Below are 19,256 nucleotides of genomic sequence, written 5' to 3'. Positions count from 1 at the left end.
AGCACACGGAGCAGCAGGGAGCCCCGCGGCGGGCCGTGCCCGGGGCGGGCCGTGCCCGGGGCGGGGCGGGCCGTGCCCGCGGCGGGCCGTGCCCGGGGCGGGCCGGGCCGTGCCCGGGGCGGGCCGTGCCCGGGGCGGGGCGGGCCGTGCCCGGGGCGGGCCGTGCCCGGGGCGGGGCGGGGCGGGGCGGGCCGTGCCCGGGGCGGGCCGTGCCCGGGGCGGGGCGGGGCGGGGCGGGCCGTGCCCGGGGCGGGCCGTGCCCGGGGCGGGCCGTGCCCGGGGCGGGCCGTGCCCGGGGCGGGGCGGGGCGGGGCGGGCCGTGCCCGGGGCGGGCCGTGCCCGGGGCGGGCCGTGCCCGGGGCGGGGCGGGCCGTGCCCGGGGCGGGCCGTGCCCGCGGCGGGCCGTGCCCGGGGCGGGGCGGGCCGTGCCCGGGGCGGGCCGTGCCCGGGGCGGGGCGGCGCTGGCCCGGCCGGGCCGGCGGGGCTCGGCGGCGGCGCGGCGGCCCCGCCCGGGGCGGGGCGGGCGGAGGAAGTGGCCCGGGGAGGCCGGAAGCGGCTCCGACGCGGGGCTGGCGGAGCGGGGCGGGGCGCTGGCCGGTGAGCGGGGTCGTGGAGGGGCCCGGCGGGAGGCTGCGCGTCCGGGGTGGTGAGGGCAGATTTCCCGGCTTTTCCTGGTGAAGCTGGGGGGGGGGTCGGGCAGAAGCAGCGGCGTCTCCCTAGAGGAGGGAGTTGGTGCGGCCGGGTCGCTGAGGACTGAGGGAGGCGGCCTGCTGCGGTGGGTAGTTCAGCGGGCTGGAGGTGCGGGTGTTTCTGAGCCCAGGGGGGAGAGAAATCCCACGTCTGCAAGACACGGGTAGGGAGAGGGGTGTTGTGAGATGAGGGGTTTGGCCAGGACTTTGGGATTGACACACTGACAGGCCTGAGGTGTAGGGATGGTATTTTTCGGCAGTAGGAGTTGGAGCTTGGTCTCCTACACCCTGTTCTAAGGAGCCAGGATCCCGCGCTCCTTGCTTTACAGCTGAAGTGATGCTGGCTTGCAAACTACCTGTTTTACCATCTGTTTTACTCCCAGCTTTGCTGCTTGTCTACTTTTTGGAAGACTCAATCTGTTTGTCAAGCAGGCTGATCCTTCTCTGTTGCTTCACTGATGCCAGGTAGCAAAAACTAGTTGCCGGCTTCATACCCTTTGGGATATGTAATTAAGCATGCTGCTTCAACACAAAAGGTGAACCTTAAGGCCTTTTCAGACACAGAGCACTCAACCCAACTGCTGCAGTAGAGAGAGATCTGTGCCACCATGGCTAGAAGAGGGATTTAACCCTTGCAAAAAGAAGTGTTAGCCCAGGAAGTAGCAGTTGTTCTGCATTGGGTCCTCCCAGGTAACTTCAAAGTAAGTGTCTTAATTCCTTTAATGTTACAAAGGGTATAGCGTACTACAATCCAGAAATGTGTTGGTAGCAGTATTTATGTCTGGTGCTAATTGTTATCATTTTTAGTAGGCATTGCCGATGGATGAACTGGTGCATGACTTGGCCTCAGCTTTAGAGCAGACTTCAGAGCAGAACAAACTGGACGAGCTATGGGAAGAGATGGCCCTAAGCCCACGTCATCAGCGGCGTCAGCTTCGCAAGAGACGGGGTCGTAAACGACGCTCAGACTTCACACATCAGGCAGAACATGCCTGCTGCTACAGTGAGGCCTCAGAGTCGAGCTTGGACGAAGCTGTCAAGGATTGCCGTGAGGTGCTGACAGCAAATTTCAGTGACTCTGATGACATGACAGTGGTCAAGCGGCATCCAGCTCTTAGTGCCACCCTGAGGAGCAAGCAACACTTGTGGCATGAGTCAGACTCCTTTACAGAGAATGCACCCTGTCGACCTCTCAGGCGCCGACGGAAAGTCAAACGTGTGACATCAGAGGTAGCTGCCAGTCTCCAGCAAAAGCTCAGGGTGTCAGAGTGGAACTATGAGAGGGGCTGCAGGTTCAAGTCAGCCAAGAAACAGCGTCTTTCACGCTGGAAAGAGAATGCCCCTTGGACATCATCCAGTCATGGCCTTTGCGACTCAGGAGAGAACAGGCCCTTCCTCAGCAACGGGGGAAGGAAGGAGCGGATGGAGTGTGAAGCCGATGATCAGAAACAGGGTTCAGATGAAAACATGTCGGAATGGTGAGATCTCAGTTTCTTCCCTGTGCTAGTCAGATGGCTGCCTTGCTTGCAGCTGCTTATAAATGCTGTGCCTTAGTTTTTGAAGCTCTTAAAATTATTCAATGCTGCTCACTTTGTGAAGATGAGAAATATCTCTGAGAAATACCTCAGCTGCTTCTAAACTGTAGATTTTTTCAAAGTCTTTCCTGTCAGTATTGTATGATGACCCAGAAGGCTTCCTTGAAAAGTTGGCAAGCTGGTAGGTTTATGGCTCCTGTTACACAAAGAGTTCTCTGAAATGTCAGTGGCCTTGCAGCTACAACGTGGCATGCTTGTGGCCTATGGTTTGGGGAGCAAGCCCCCAGCTGGCACTTGTATTGCGTGATTGATACGAACTGATCTCAATTTCTTATTTTCAGCATTTACTATAAGAAGTAGTAGATAACAGATCAGATCACCCATCATTACTGCTGGCCCTCTGTGCAGGGACTGTGTGAACCTCAATCTAACCTTGCTTGTTGTTCTACATTTCTGGTCTTGATCTCATCGTCAAAGCCTAGCTATGGGGAGAATACGGTGAGACAATGAAGAAGTTGAGGGGAACTTAAGTTACTTACAGGATAAGCCTGTGCAAACAGTGGAGTCTGATGTCTTGATGTCCAGTTTTGGAGAACTTTGATGAATTTGTGGCAGAATCACATACAAGGGATTAATATGAGACATGTAAATGCCATGGTCTAAATTTGCATTGCCCTTGGGAATTTTTTCCCCAACTGTGACTTTTATTATCTCTGTCTAAGGTTTGGGATCATAAAACTGCTTCTGTCGGAAGAGATTTTTTAGGTTAGAAAAGAGGCAACTGCTGAGAATTAAATGGAGGAAATTTCTTAATGAATGGCATACAAAAAACAAATGTGATTGCTGATTTTCTAATTATTGTTGTGTAAGAACAGCAGACACTGAGAAGACATTTAAAACAAACAACAACATTAAGTCTGGAACTCTCTACTGCAGGACACTATAGAGGTCAAAATTTAAATACATTCAAAAGACAGATGTGGAGCATAGACATATCAGGGCTATTAAACATTACAGCCCAGAGGAAATACCCCGCTCAGGAAGTCCTTAAGCTGCTGGCTTCTAAAAGCTAGAGGAACATACAGAGAAGTCTGTGTTTGTCACGTTCTCGTGTTCTTTTCTGAAGCAATGTAATAGTCACTATCAGAGGAGAGTGGATTTGGAAAGTGTAACTCTTTGATACAGTATGATTGTTCATGTGTTGAGGTTCAATTAAGCTTTGTGACAGTCTAGTTCCTGCAGTTTGTCAGAGTGAACAGGTGGCACTTCATTTTTACAGCTTTGTGGATAATACCAGGAGTCGCAAATTTCTCAGTGGCGTTTTCTAGGATCCTGTGAAAAGCTTAGGTTATGTTGAGTCCTCACTGGGGCCAGGGAACCACTATTGCATTTTTAGTGGGTCAGTTGTGATTTGTAGCATGTAACTCTAACAGTGTTGTCACTTTTTCTTTTAGAAGTGGCTGTTGTTGCTAAAAAGTCGGTGTGAAGTGGGGCTTTATAAGAAACCTGTGGATAGAAACCTTTAGTTGCTAGTTGTTAAAGTATCTTCTGAGAGCTGTTTGCTAGTAGTCCAGGAAAAGAAGTGTGCTAAGTAGCTCCTGAATAGTGCATGTCAGTGGTGATGGACTGAGAGATACCCTTACTAGATGTGGCAGTGATGGACAGTGTTCCCTAAGTTGAAATTGGTTTTTTTTTTTAATACTAGTCAGAATCTGTTCCATCGTGTCAAACTTGAACTTAAACCAGCAGGCTTTCATCCAGCCTTTATTTGTGCCAGCCTTGGAAAGAGTAAATAAAGAGTTCCGTCCAGACTGTTACTTGAGGACCATGCTGGGAGATGGCTTTGTTCTGTCTCAGTTGTCCTTCGCTCTCAGACTAATTATTGTGCAAGTGTATGCATCAAATGACACTTACCATCTGCTGCCAAATCCTTGGGATTCTCTCTGGAAAGCTGGTGCTTGGAATATTTGACCTCTCCAACACCACATGTGTGATCTATGCTGTGACTCACTAGGGAGGGCCACAGTTGGAGGGAGTAATACATACAGCCCTCTTCACTGTGGAGTATCCCTCACAGCAGTGAAGGATCATGCTTTGGTCTCTGTTGCTCTAAATATAGCAGCACAGTGAAACTGGCTGTGTTTGCCTCACTCCCACTGTGCTCTAGCTGGTTTTTCTGGTACAGTAAGAGAAGTACTTTTCACAGATGTATGACAAGGGCATATCCTGAGGAAGGGAAAAGAAAATTGAATGCCTGGGAGAGCAAATGGTGTGGTTGTCATCACAAGCTGATGGGATGAAAGGTGACTGATGCTGCTTGTGGGACTTGTAAGCAATCTGTGGTGGTCTGGTGATATACAAAACTTTCATACTGAACTGTTTCCACTACTGTTCACTCCTTTAACAGTATGGAACATGACAAAACAAAATGGGTTTTCAGGCAAACTAAGTTCTGTATTCAGAATGGATTTTTTTAACCTTCATTTTCCTCTCCTAAACTGACAATTGCTTTGGTTTGTTAAGCAGGAATGAATCTGTAAATGCTAAAATATTCCATATTTTCTCTGCTTTCTAGAAGGTTTCTTATTCAAAGTCAGGTCAAAGACCTGTTTATTCAGTTGATAAACTCCCATTCATTGAAAAAGTCTCAGTAATGGGTTTTTTTCTAGTTTGCTTGTCGGACTATGCCCAGTCCTTTCCTGGAGGAAGATGAGCTACAGTATTGTGATTCAGGTGTGCATATAATTAAATCTTTGAAATTGTTTGCCAAACATGGCAAAAGGTGAACATAAATTGAGAGAAGGATGGATGTGGAGGAACACGATAAGAAAATGATGATGGTTTTAAATTGGGTAATGACACAACCCAGTGTCTGATCTATAAATACCTGTGGAAACAACAAAGGAAACAAGTGGTTGTAGTTTAAGCAGTCATTTGTATATTTGTACAAAGGTGACAGCTGCTAAGACTGTTAGAAGTAATATGCCTTTCTGCCCCTAAATGTTTTGAGATTCCCTGCAGCCATAATAAAACAAGGCAAATTATACATTGAGTGTTGAAATTTTTTCTCTTTAGCTCTAAACTGAGTACTTCCAGAATGGTCTCGGTTTGGTTTGAAGGCAGAACAAATCGTAGTACAGGAGCTGTCTAGAAATCACTTTGAGTAGTGTGTTTACTTGTGAAAAATATGCAGTTGGTCTCATCTGTTTTCAAGTACCAAAACTCTTACTGTGACTTTTTCAAACCTGGGATTCTACTGACCTGCCAATACTATGAGATTTCACTGGCTTAATGCTGATGTGTTTGTTGTGGTTTAATCTGGGTAGGCAGCTCAACTCCGATAAAGCCCCCTGCTCACTCCCCTGCAGGGATGAAGGAGAAAAATGGAAGAGTAAAATGAGAAAAATCTCAGCTTTAGGTAAAGTTGGTTTAGTAGGTAAAGCAAAAGCTATGTGTGCAAGCAAAGCAAAATAAGGAATTCACGACTTCCTATCAGTAAGCAGGTGTTCAACCATCTTCAGGAATGCAGAACTCCCATCATTTGTAACATTGTTTGGGAACACAAACATCACAACTCCAAATGTCCCTGGCTTCATTCTTCTTTTTCCTAGCTTATATTGCTAAGCATGACATTATATGATGTAGAATATCACTGTGGTCAGCCAGGGTCAGTTGTCCACCCTGTGTACTCTCCCAGCTTCTTGTGCATCTCCAGCCTAATCGCTGGCAGGACAGTGTGAGAAAGCCTTGGCACCGTGTAAGCACTGCTCAGCAATAACTAAAACATCCCTGTGCTATCAAACTGGTCACAAATCCAGAACACAGAACCAAAGTGCTACTATGAGAAAAATTTAACTCTGTGCCAGCCAAAACCAGTACAATGTTCTGGCCTGAGAATGTGAGCATCGCTCATCCTGAATGTTCAGTTAAGTTGCTTTACCCTTTAGAAGGGAGCTGCTTTGATGACAGTCTGCAACTGTATTCATGAGTCTGGCTAAACTGATGAATTGGAGGCCAGTATCTCCATTGAAAAAAAAATATATATTCCTCTCTTGGAAGGAAAGTGACAAAGACAGAGTGTTCTGCTTCCCCTCCTTCTCCAGCCCAGCCTGACCTTCTGCAGCCCCTCGGTGCCTCTTGTTTTCTTATTTTTATAGAAAATCAATATCCCTCCTGACACAAACAATAGCTCAGGCAAAAGAATAAATGGGGGAAACCTGAGATCTCTGTCCATCACCTCTCAGTTTAACTCCCCCAAACTATTTAATTATAAGCATGCTTTGCTTCAGGTGTTTGCAACAGTGAAATTGCTAAATGAGAACCATTTTAACCAAAGATTGGGTGATCAATAACACTCTATAGCAGTAGCTTGTTGGATCAATAGCATTCATTATTTCATGGTTAAGGTAAGTAGCCTCCTTTGCAAGTGGAGGTCATTAATCAGTGCTTACTGGACCTGCAGAAAGGCCTGCATAGAAGTCTAGTTTTTGTTCAGCCCTGAGTGTAAAAGGGGTACTGAAGAGGGTGAAATCCCTGAAAGTTTGTTCCTGTAAAAGCACTAGCAGTGATACTTATCTGTAAGGAACTAAAGAGCTCTAAGTACAACAGAATGCTTAAAGTACTGTTAATATCACCTGGATGCTTGTCAATGCTTTTTCCTTTCTCAGGCACCTTTCTCTGAGGATGTTAAAAACCTTATGAAGCAGTCACTCAGTCCTCACATCTGCAGCTTGTGAGGATTGTTTATCCAAGCTATCAAAAGGGAAAGCAAGCACGCTAGGAGATTGGCCCAGGGTCATACAGTCTGTTGGTAGGAGAGTTTGGGATGAAACAATTAATTCATGCTTCTCAGTCCTTGGCCTTAATTGCTGTGGTATATATGTGGGAGGATGAATGCATGGCCAAGCTTTGTAATGGATTAATTTGGAATTTGATATTAACTTGCATGCTGGAAGGTGAGAATGCTAGGTACAGATTGTTTATCCTTTAAGTATAAATGGCCTTCATACAATGATGAAGATGCAGCATTTTAGATATCCAGCATGATGAGTTGACTTGGCTGTACTTTAGAGTGCATTTTCTAAGAACAACAATATACTCACAAAATAGAGTTTTATTCTGTGCCTGCAGTTCTTTGGAGTGACATATTTTGTAGTCTCTCATTATTCAGCCTTGTAAATCAAGGGGTTTCCAGTATCATCCGGTTTCCTTGGAAAAGAGGCATCCAGAGATACTTGGAAACAGCCTTCCCTGACTGATTCTAGTGCTGACTCACACTTGATGTTCACATCTAAGGTCTTTGTGTTCAGGGAGTAGGCAGTAAGTAGTTTTTGCATGTCCTAGTATCTCATAGCTAAATCGGAGGAAGTACTGCCTGAAGTGTCCGAGGAAGGAGTTCAAGTCAGCATTAAAGCCTTCAGATGCTTGGGACTGACATGAGCATGTACTTCTGCTACAAATATTCGTCTAGCTTTGCAAGTCAATTAATGGCTTTCTACACATTAATTTCTAGCTCTATTATTTTGTTCAAGAATTAAATCTTTAACTACTTCAGTAAAGGCAAAGCATGCTATGGCAAAGTTGCATTTAGCAGCAGCAAGTCATGCTATGCTAAGGTATTTAGCTGGAGACTTGTAAATGTCACAGTTGCTCTTTACTCCACATAAAATAAAAGTTGTGGGAGGAGAAGGCTGTTTGTGTGACAGTGTTACAGTTTTGAGGAAAAGGAATCTGAAATAGAAAACTTAGGAGGGTTTTCAGTTAAGTGACCCAAGGACAGCATTTTTAACTGTTTAATTTCCTGGTGAGTATTCCAGATGATGCCATAGTTAGGTTATTAATTCTAGTACCTGAGGCAAATGCTGTTTTATTAATTACTTCTTGATAACTTAGAACTAAACTAGGTACAGGATTCTACCTTTTTTCAAGTGATGCAGCACTGATAAGATTTAATGGAAAGCAGTTAAGTTCTGTTCTAGCGTCAGTCATGTATCTGAAATTCTGTGAGACATGTAAAGCATTTTGGTCTTGCAGAAGCTAGTAAAATGTAGTAGAATGGTTTCTGTATTGTACCTGTTGCAATTGTAACCATATTTTTTCTCTGTTTTTGTTCCAGTGAAACCAGCAGTGTTTGCAGCAGCAGTGATACTGGCCTGTTTACCAATGATGAAGGCCGCCAAGGTAACAGGTGTCCTGTGTTTTCCTCATATGCTGCTAGGGAGTTCCTTACTTTCTTTACAAATGCGAAGAAAGATCTATGTTTGAAGAGAGACAGGGAATTGTTTGAGGAAAAAACAGTGGCAGGGAGCATCTAGAAGTTAAACGAGATGAGGGCTACAAATGTATGATTTTCATAGCACTACACTTTTTCTGATTAAATACTTTGTGTATCAGATCCATAATATTTGCAATATAAGAAGCTATTATTGTGCAAAGGCACAGACATACAAGACAAATTTGAGAGCTCTTCACAATGAAAAAGCAGGTTATGATTTGTTTCTCTAGGTGTTTTAAGGGTTGTCTACATACCATTAGTGTCTGAAATCTGTTAGTTGTTTTCTCTATGGGGAGGAAGAGAAGATGAGAAAAAATTTACTTAATACTGACAAGTTACCTAATAGACTGTGCTAAGAAGATGATGGTAATATGTGATGGGTTTTATTTCTTTAAATATGTGTTCCTTCCTTGCTCTTCTGTGCATTAGTTGAATGTTGTATTTTCAATGTCTGTTGTAGAAATGGTATCTTAGAAGTTTTGAGTGTGAAGTGTAATCTGGTCTTGTTTATCAGCCACAGCACAGTGTTCAGTTGATGTGGGCAGAAATAAGTGTGAAATAGGTTGTAGTAGGCACACAGGCATTGAGAAGTATTACATTTGGAGCATGTGGAATGTGACCCTAGAGACCTGCAATTCTGTGCACTCTGATTCTGTCACATTTCACAAGCTAAGATTTGGACGAGATCTCTTCTGGGAATATATGAGTGCTAAAGGAAGTAGCACCAGTAGCTCAATAGGATATGCTGTTTTCACTAGCTTGTTGATGGCTCAGGTACCTGTGTGAAGCAACACAATGATAGCAAACATGCTTATGTGTTTTCTGATGGTATTTTAGGCTATAGGACAAATTTGTGATCTTAGGGGAGTATAATACTTTGCTTAAGAGTAGGGATTCCAAATATCAGCTTTGACCTTTGCTGAAAAATAACTATTTTCAGACTCTGGTTTTTCAAAGGCAACAGAAAAGTAGAATCTTTTGCCCTCTCTTTTTACTGATAGATTGTTCAGGGGGAGCTGAAATTAGTGAGCACTTGTATATTAGATGATGAAGCAGAATGGTGACTGAAATGTTTTACTTCATCACCTGAGATAAGATTAATGGAGACTGGGTAGTGTATATATATACTTGTCTATATGCTTGCCCTATATACTTGCCCTGATTTTATACCCTCTTTTAGACATTAATTTTTGGCTGCTACTAGAAGTAGGATGCTCAGTATACGGGAACATGTAGAAGTATGACTTAGATAAATTAATAAAGTCCTATTACAGCCTTCCCTGTCTAGGTAAGAGAGGAGGTTTGTCATCCTTGTCATCAGGTTCAAACAGTTGCTACTGTGTTCAAACAGTTGATACTGTGATAGCTTTCTGGCCAAGATGTTTTAGCTTAGATTTCGTTTAAAGGGTTAAAAATATTGTTGCACTTCTAGACTAAATAAAAATACCTTCTTTTTTTTTCTTGACAATTACTTAGTCATAAAGTAAATAAAAAAAACCAACAGCTTTCCATGTCAGTGAGATAGAGAGAGCATAACATTTTGTTTTGTTTTTTTTTGTTGTCACAAATCATCACCTTATAGTTTTCCAGCACAATTACAGGCTGAATAATGGGAAATTTAAGCTGGCATCATTCTTCAGTAAATGCAATTTTTTCCCCTCCTTCTTTTGAGGTTGCATCATGTAATATTTGTGCTGTTGTTAATTAAATAAATTGTCTTTGCAATGGCACATACCAGCACAGTTTTGTGAGCAGAGAATGATCGTGGTTCATAATTTGGTTGTAAGGTGAGTTTTTTTGGTTTTATGTTTGTTACGTTCATTGGAATCTCTTACAGTGGAAATTACTGAATATTAGTATATGATGCTGATTGTTAAAATTTGTCTTGTGAAAACAGCGATTTGAGGTATGGCAGGGCACCATGCCCAAATTTCTAGGAGTAGTTTTGCACGAATTATGATGTCTTAGGAGAACTATCCAACGTTACTTAGCTTTAATTTACTATGAAGTGGAGATGGGATTTTTATACTTTAAGATATAACTGGTAGGTCAACTTGATGCATGACAGAAATAACTATATCAGAGCTTTGGGATAAAGTGTTCTGGCTGTCCTACCTGTTACTGATCAGAGTTGGTTTTGTGTGTTGCTTCTTCTGTTATGTGCAAGATTGCAGCATTCTTACTAGGATGAGTTTTTTTTTTTACTTTCTTGTGTTCTTTTTGTTCTTTTATTTCTTCCTTTTTCCTTTTTTTTTTTTTTTTTTTCCCAGCAAGATGTGTAAGTAGGTATAATAGACTTTGGTCAGAAATAATGAAAGTCAATGAGGAAAGGAGAGTAATAGGGATGCTTGAGATGAGACTTATTGGTAGGCAAATGAGAATTTTCCCTAAGATAGGTATGTTAGTTTTTTAGGGCAAGATGAAGCACCTTGCAATTACATGGGACTGTTTGTGAGTTAGCCTACTGAAATACTACGTGTGTCAGGTTCTTTGCTCTCCTCCTGTTTTTTTTTCATACACTGCTCATGTGCTACTGCTCTCAGGGAATTTCTGGCCAGACGGATTTACTGTGAACAGTGTCTGATGCAGTTCAGTTTTAGACTGCAACTGCATTAACTATATCAACCCAGCTCCATGGAGACTTTGGTCATGACTTCTGTTGCTGCTGCTTTAGTTTTCCAAAGGGTTTGTAGTTCTTAGAGATTCTAAGAAGCTGATGAGAGCAACTCACAGCATGATTAGTACTTAGTGACCATTTCTGATAGTAACATGTTTTTGTCTTAGCTGATGTCTTAGGAGACTAGGGGTCTTTCTCATTGGTATGTTTCTTTTGCTTTTACACTGTGAGCCTCTTGTAAAGTTTCTCCTGTGACAGCCTGTAACACATGCCAAATGATTGGCCTCTACCAGTGTCACAGTAATTACTTCAGAAAAAGAGTTCTGCATCAGGCATCACACAACATTGAACTAAGGTTGATGAGATGCAGTAGCAACAGAGTGCTAAACCTGCCCTAGGCAGGTCTATAAAGAGGCTTTGTTCTGCAGGGAAATTCTGGAGACTGATGAGTTGGATAGTTTAAAGCGTTTAGTGAGGCCCCATAGTTACTGAGGATCATTGAAGCAGAATACAAATATAAGGCTCTTCAAGAACGAATTCCTAATGAGACTTCAGCTGTTTCACATTCACATATGCCTACTTGTAGTATTTTGAGGGACTGTCCCAGGGTACCTTGATGTTATTTGTGGTTAATTCCATCCTATTTCTTTAGGAGATGATGAGCAGAGTGATTGGTTTTATGAAGGAGAGTGTGTTCCAGGATTCACTGTCCCAAACCTTCTTCCCAAGTGGGGAGCTGATCACCGATCTGAAGTGGAGAGGATTGACTCAGGCCTGGACAAGCTCTCTGTTTCCACCTTCCTTTTGCCCTCACAGCCAGCCCAGAGAGGTGAGGTCCATAAGGAATTGTGTTTGAAAAATTGTGATATGAGGGCAAGAGTAGATTCTTTTCATAGGTGTTGCATTTAAACTGGTATTGGTGATCTATTTGGGATTTTTTTAAAGATCCAGTTAAGGAAAAGCTGCACTATTGGTGAGTTTACTGAAACAGTCATACCAGCTGCCCACTGGCAGTCTTCTTTTTTTAAATGTAAGGATTTAATTTGATTTGTGAATAAACTGGCATATCTGCATCTTCAAGACTGAAAAACAAGAGACAGACGATCTGATTTCATTACTGAACTAAGGAGTTTTCCTGGTAGCTTTGTCAGGAGAAATCTTCTGTGTTCATTGCTCAGTTTTTCTGCATTTGGTTTTCAGGATTTCATGCTCGCCTGAATCGCCTTCCAGGAGCTGCTGCCCGTTGTCTCCGTAAAGGTCGGAGAAGGCTTGTTGGCAAGGTATGCCCTTTTGAAAGATGGTAATTTTGTATTTCAAATTCTGGTCAGTCCTGAAGTACTATTCTAAGATGCCACGTAAATTGTTTTCTGCAGAAAGTGGTCCTCTAAATTTTTTTTGTTTCATGTATTGTTTGATTTGTTTAACTGCTTTGACTGTCAGAAGATGATTGAGTGACTAAGTGGATTTTAAGGCACATTTGAAGTGGCAAAGACAGCTGATCAGTGCTGAAAGCAGTGTGAAAGGAGGCCTGAAGAAGAATGTCAGGGAGCGTAAATATCAAGAAGATTTAGACAGAATGTAGGGGAAAATGATGATGGCATGAGACTTGTGCATGCTCATTGGAGACTACAATGGCAGAGAGGTGCTTCAAAGGTGAAGGAAGGCCAAATTTTATATAGGGAAGAAGACTGATATGAATGGCAGCAAAGGAAGGTGGTTTTAGCAGTTGCATTTTTAGTGGGAAGACAGGAGAGTAAAAAGGTATATGTAGTAAAGGCAGACAAAACTGTCCAAAGCTATTGACTAGTTTTATTATATGTAGGGCAAGCACCAAACAACATACCAGTCCTTTTGCTAATAGAACAAACAGTACTTTGCAGATGTCTTTCTAGAACAGAGGGGTATACCTGGTTAGCTCTGCATTCTGGAGTATTGAGCACTGCTGTTCATTGTAAAAGATGATTCTGAGAAGGAAGGTGTTGGCTGTGTTTGGCTTTTGTTTTTATTGTGATGTGCTCTGTGCTTTTGAAAACATTGGCATAAGTTCTGAGCTGGCTGGCTGTAGTCTGCTAACAAGGCGTGTTAGGGGGGCCTGGAGTCTAGAGGAGTGTGACAGCTGCCTTTTCTTCAGTCATACTTGAAAGATCCTTGTCTGCCCCTTTTTCTTCCACTCACCTTGCTTAATTGTAACCGGCATTCAAAATATGATCCTCAGCTGGCAAGAAACTGACTTTACATAGGGTTCCTGAGGCCACCTGCGAGTGACTGGGCCTGGTGGCACACCTCTAATGATCCAAACGAGAAGGATAATATTTACTTGTTTAATTCATCTTCATCACCTTAAAGGGATCTTTGTCATTTGCAGTGGAGGTCACTGCTCCCCCTTCCCCATCTCTCTCAAAATTGTAATCATAAATAATGAGTTTCATTCAGAGCTCCCCGTCAGCGAGCTGCTAATTACCAAAAGTACGGCTGGTAATTTACACAGTAATAAACTGTAAATTTAAACATTATGGCACTTTAAGTTAATAATTTTCCTCCTGTAACAAATAGCCCATCTTTCACCCTTGCTGCTACAGCTGCCCCCAAATTTTGAGTGTGTTTTGCCTATGTACCTCACACAAGTGAACCTTACCTGTGGAAGACTTTTGCCCTCATCTTCTGCCCCTTGCTGGAAAGTATACTTCTTTCTTGGAGGCAGTTGCTATGCAGATGTGAACAGCTGGTGCTTCAGGCTGTGCATGTACGTGTATGCCAGCATCGAGCATATACACAAGGCAGCATCTTGCAGGAAGCAGCATGCTCCCAGAGCAATCCATTTCTCTCAGGATCTGCCTTTTCTTTAGTTGCTGGAGGTCCTGCTGCTGAATTGCTACTTTCAGAAAGGGCAAAAGCATCTTGCTTCATTCCTTAATAAATACTCATTGGTGGTTGGTGAATCTCCACTGTTAATGGAACAGTGTAGTGTCCTATCTCAGCCTGTTTATAGCCCATCTGACCCCAGTAACATGGAAAGAAGCACATCCTAGCTGTCTCCCCTGCTCTCATGCATCCTTGTGCTGCATACCTTTTTCTAGTCCAGTTTATGGTGTGCCCTGCGCAAGCAAATATCATCACTGAAAATAAAAAACAAGCCTCATAAATAAAATTGAATTATTTTCTGCCATTCTAATAAGTTAAGTCATCTCAGGTGAAGTTCTAAAAGGAAGGAGTAAGCATGTTTAGCTGAGAGTGGGCTGGTAAGGAAAGGATGTGACCCAGGGGAGTAAGATTTATTCTTACTGGTAGCAGCAAACTGTTTTCTGTTCACTGTATGAGTTTGCAACGTTTTGCCTGTCTTTGTGTTTCAGGAGACCTCCATGAGCACTCTGGGCACCGAGAGGCTAGGTCATATTGTCAGTGATCCGCGCCAGAAAGAGTAAGGCCCTTAACAATTGTTGTATAGAACTTTGGGAAGGGAAGAAGAGCTGTAGGATCCTCTTCCCTTCTGGGGGTGAAGAACATGAAAAACTGGGTGGACACTTAAGCATAATCTGTGGAATGGGAGACAGTATTCTACTGATGGCTTCTCTGTTTTGTTACTTGTAATTGCTGACTTCCCCTTTGTTACATGTTTATATAAGGCTGCCCCAGTGTGTGGATGCTACTCAAATACTCTTTTTTTACAGTCAGCTTTTCTTTTTTTCATCCTCCCTTATAATGTGCCATTGCGTTAACTGCATGTCTTTTGGATATTAAGAGGAGACAGCCCCCTATGTTCATTTTTTAAAATGCTTCTTCGTGGAGCTGTACTATGGGCACATACCCAGACTGCAGAAATGGTGCTGACAAGGCAGCTGTGAAATTACTTTTTCTTTCTTTTTTGTTATGTCTCCTTCTACAATTAGTGTATTTAAATTGTAGTCAGCACTGGAAATAGTCTTGGTGCTTATCCTTTGGCATCTCCCTAATGCTGTTCTGGGGAATGGATAGGTAAGGATGGTATGTCTTGACTGTAGTGTGGTGGGTCCAGTCTTCACCAGCTGTTGATACCTAATTTTCTTCCTTAAGTCTGAAATTTGTTGTTTTTAATATGACTCCTGATGATGTTTAATCTTTTTCCTTCTTCCTTCATCTTTGTTCTTCCTTTTTTCTTCTTTTCTTATCCCCAACCCTCCTTTTTTTCCCCACCATGTTCGTTCCTTGGCATTGCGCCCACCTGTCCTTTCGACTCTGCCTCCTTCCAGTTTTTGGTTACCATCCATGGGGAAGAGAGATCGCAACCAGGTAAGGTGACTCTGCTTTTCCTTTTTTATTTTCTTGGTTTCCTTCTCTCTAGAAAGAACACAATGCCTGCTTCTGATTTCGCACACACTGTGTCCTGTGCACTTGAGGTAAGGCAGTCCTGTCCCTTCTCATTTTGTTAACTGATGTCTTCTGGACTTTGAACACAACCCGTTTTCTGTGCGTTGTATTGTCTATTTAAACTGAATAGCTTAGGAACTCCTTTTATTTATCTCCCTGTTTCAGGTTAGTGTTTGCCATCCTTTCTGACAGTGAGTGGAAGGGAAAATGCCTTTTGACAGGAGGAGCTTTGGCCTCTCAAAATTCCATAAGAATTGGAACATTTTTCTCTTTTTAAATGCTTTGTTTTGCCATGTTTGGCTCAGGCTTCTACCTGAATAGTCTCATCCACAGAGAAGGGAAAAAAATTGTGAGCTTAAATTATGTAGTTAAATAGCTGTAACAGGAAAATGTAAGAGGTGATAAGCAAGAGAAATAGGCATTCTTGTAACTGAAACTCTTGTGTGTGCACTTTTATATTCTCCAGTAAGTCTTTCTTAGCTTCAGTGCTAGGAGGTTTTTTGTTTTTGTTTTAAGATATAAAAGCTCAGGTTCTTAATAGCAAAGAGAAAAAAAAACTATTCTTCCATTTGAGCGGTCATGTTGTAACATGGCCATGCACACTCTTTTCTGTTCCTATGTGAGTTATTTTATGGTTGGTGAGCAGTAGGACTGAATTTTTTTAACTTTCAGGTGACTAAAAAATGCATAATTTTCAAGCCTTTGTGCAATTGTGTATTTACTATAATAATACTCTTGTCTAAAGATACGTGTAACTACATAAGCTTTAAAATGACCAAAAGTAAATAACTTTTATTTTTCTTAAATGAACTTGAATTAGCCATTCCAGTAACAGAGGGTTCCTGGTGACTCTCCCTATTGTGCAGTGGCAGTGTTACTGACAGTAAATGAGCAGTCCCACTTAAGGAGGAGCTCCCTGATAGCAGCAGCTTTGTGGTGCATCTTCTTTCTCAGAAAGGTGGAGCGTAAAGGCCTAGTACTGACTTCTGAAGTTGCAGACAGCTTGTATGAGGAGTCCAGCTACAGGTGTGGATTGTTCCTTTGTCCTTATTTAAAAATGCAAGAAAAGTGTTCTGGAGATCGGTGTAGTACTTTGCAAAGCAGATGGAAATTCATTTTGTGCTTGAGGTGTGAATTATAAATAAAGAGGAAATGCCAAATGGAAGTATAAAGCAGGTAGCCTAGAGAAACTACCAGTCTAAAGCTTCTATTTACATATTGAGCAAAGTTTGTTCCATGCATTGATTGACCAGATTCTTCCATTTCTGTCCTGACCATTAAAAATCCTGACCACTGCATTTTGTACAGCAAGCTGTCTTGCACAAGTTTGATGTCCTCAAGATTTGTCTAGTGTATGTCTGAGCATCTTAGACTAGCCTGACCATACATTGTTTCAAAAGTTTGTTTTAAGCAGTTTGCAAAGACAGCTTGTGAGGTTGGAGAGGAGTGAAGGGGCAGCTTACTTGGCACTGGAATGAATTGGGTACTCATTGTGAGCTTAACTTGGTGGACCTGTGTCTTCTAGAGGTCTGTTTCAGTGATATACACAGCCCTTGGGAATACAGGAACTGCCCTGTGCTTGCACTATTCATAACAGTGACTTTTTTCTCTACAATGTGAAGGTAGACAAGAGGCTTTCTGAAAGAGAAGCAGATTTTTTTCTCATGGCATGCAGCAATAGAGCACTTACGCTCTTAGTCAATCAGCATTTTTAATAATGCAGGTTGGAAGAAGAGTGTGCTGAGGCTGTCTGTTGTGAGAAGGTGGTTATGAGATTTGCTGTTCCACCCTTTGTGCTAGCCTTTTGTCTGAACTGAGAGTCTGTTCTCATCTAGTCTTACCCCTTGATGTGCCAGAAAGGTCTCCTTATACTATGTGAACCGCTGAAAGTCTCCTTATACTGTGTGAACAGAACAGATCTGAGGAGCTTTACCTGGACACTGTTTCTTTCAACGCTTTGCTTAAATAAAATCTCTTGACTTTCCAGTTCAATCCATTATCTCCTCTGTACTCTCTGGATGTGCTTGCTGATGCTTCCCACCGAAGATGCTCACCAGCACACTGCACTGCCAGGTAACTCCCTTGCTCTGCTTTCTTGGGGGTGTCTCACTTCCCTCTCCTGGATGTTTTCAGTAGTACTGTGTGATCTGAACAGGAGTGGACCTGTAACTTAACACACTTTCCCCTGGGAAGTCCATGTCCGAACTTAGCACAAAACGTAGCAATGCAGTTTATTTGAGAATTTCAATGAACTAAGTGCTTGCAGTATATGAAAGTGTATGACAGACAGGCAGAACATACTGTTCCTTTAGAAGTAACTGCAATGGATTCGGAAATGTGCAATGAGTTGCTGCAAGGCTTTTTTTATAGGTACAAATGGACATAGTATCATTGCCCACTATTAAAATTGGAACAAGATGAGAGGGAAAATGCTGACAAACTGGTGTGGGTGACATGCTGAAGCATTTTGCTATCTTAGGTGTCTAAAATAGACCCTCTGAGCAGATTAAAAACTCACCTGAGGTGACCTCTAATAGCTTGATACCACTCTATAGCAATAGCTGAAATTTAGATCTGGTTTGGCCAGATGTTAGGTATATTTGAGTCTGCATAGTTCGGGTTAATATACTATTCAGGCACCTTCTGCTGACTAATCCTAAATTAAATACAAATGCTGGCCTTAGAGGTGACTCCTGGTTTTGTGCTGCAGGTGACTGTCTAAAGGTAAGGTGCCCTTGAGCACTTTTGCTGTGCAGGTAGACAAGGCCTTACTTTGGACACAGTTCTGCTTATGTGCTTGTTCAGGGACCCAGTCTTAAAGAAATGTCTGGACTTTGAGCTTCATGGCTTTCTTTCCCTTGTTAATTAGCAAATAGAGCATGAAAAATGTACGAAGGTTGTATGTGTCTGAACAGAAGCTTGGCACCCACCCAGCAAAGCCTCTCTTCCCACTGGCTTCTGCAGGGAATTTTGCGATGTCGCACCATGACCTCATGCTGCTGTAAGCCAGCATGTTAAAACTGGAAAAGGGGAGGGAAGAAGAAGTCAGCTCTTAAATGTTTAACTGGATGAGAGCAAAAAGAATTCAGAAGATTGTGCATCAGCAAATTGATTTCCTTTCTGTGCTTTTGCCCCACTCTGGGGATGTTTTCTGCCTGTGAAGCAAGAAGACTGAATGGTCTCTGCATTTTCAGCTAGGATAACATTTCTTTTGCCTCCAGTGTTTTACTTGGTGCTTTATAGAAGTTTGTCTTCCAGAAAGGTGAGCTGGACAAATCCTGCTTGCAAATTCAAGCTGGGCAAAATCTCTATCTTTATGATGGTCAGTGAAGGCCCTTTGCAAAGCCAAGCTCTTTTCAAGGGATTTCTAAACCTGGAGGGATTGTGTTTGCCAGGTTTTTCTGGGTGTCTAGTTAACCATTTAATATATATGTTTGGTTCTCTCTTCTAATGAACAGATGGCTGGTGTTCTGACAAACATAATCACTGATGAGTTGTTACTGAGTTGACAGAGAAATTGTACCATCCCAGATGCAATACTGTTTTTAAATGCCTGGAGTTTGAGAAAATAGTTCCTATTTTAGTGTGAAATGTGCTCAAGAACCTTTATAGGAGAAAGAAAGAATGAGTGTGTTTTGTGGCCCCAAAACACATTGGGGCCACAATGTGGCAAAAGTTGAACTCTGGTAAAAGGAGCTTCCTTTACATAAAGATGCTGCTAAGGGCACAGAAGGAGATTGTTCCTTCAGAGAAACATCTTCTTGATAGTAATTATTCTTCAGCTTTATATGCCAAGC

General features: G+C 42.7%; 1 protein-coding gene across 6 annotated transcripts in view; it reads left to right on the top strand.

The window, feature by feature from the left end:
• Positions 1-495: 495 nt before the first annotated feature.
• GPATCH2L (G-patch domain containing 2 like) overlaps positions 496-19,256 on the top strand; it is a 33,153-nt gene continuing 14,392 nt past the window's right edge. The window contains exons 1-9 of one of the 6 annotated variants that reach the window (XM_021542802.3): positions 525-597; positions 1,248-1,390; positions 1,500-2,167; positions 8,340-8,404; positions 11,768-11,944; positions 12,316-12,395; positions 14,466-14,533; positions 15,342-15,381; positions 17,447-17,532. In XM_021542802.3, coding sequence (XP_021398477.2) covers positions 1,509-2,167; positions 8,340-8,404; positions 11,768-11,944; positions 12,316-12,395; positions 14,466-14,533; positions 15,342-15,381; positions 17,447-17,532 — 1,175 coding nt within the window. In that variant the 5' untranslated portion in view covers positions 525-597; positions 1,248-1,390; positions 1,500-1,508. Of the gene's footprint in view, positions 647-1,247; positions 1,391-1,496; positions 2,168-8,339; positions 8,405-11,767; positions 11,945-12,315; positions 12,396-14,465; positions 14,534-15,341; positions 15,382-17,446; positions 17,533-19,256 lie in introns of all 6 variants that reach the window. The other 5 variants (XM_021542800.3, XM_021542797.3, XM_021542799.3 and 2 more) reach the window with 5 other exon arrangements.

Source organism: Lonchura striata, chromosome 6 (assembly GCF_046129695.1).
Source record: "Lonchura striata isolate bLonStr1 chromosome 6, bLonStr1.mat, whole genome shotgun sequence".
Taxonomy (NCBI): Eukaryota; Metazoa; Chordata; class Aves; order Passeriformes; family Estrildidae; genus Lonchura; species Lonchura striata.
Note: the sequence above shows the minus strand (reverse complement) of the source record. Positions and strands in the feature narration are given on the sequence as shown.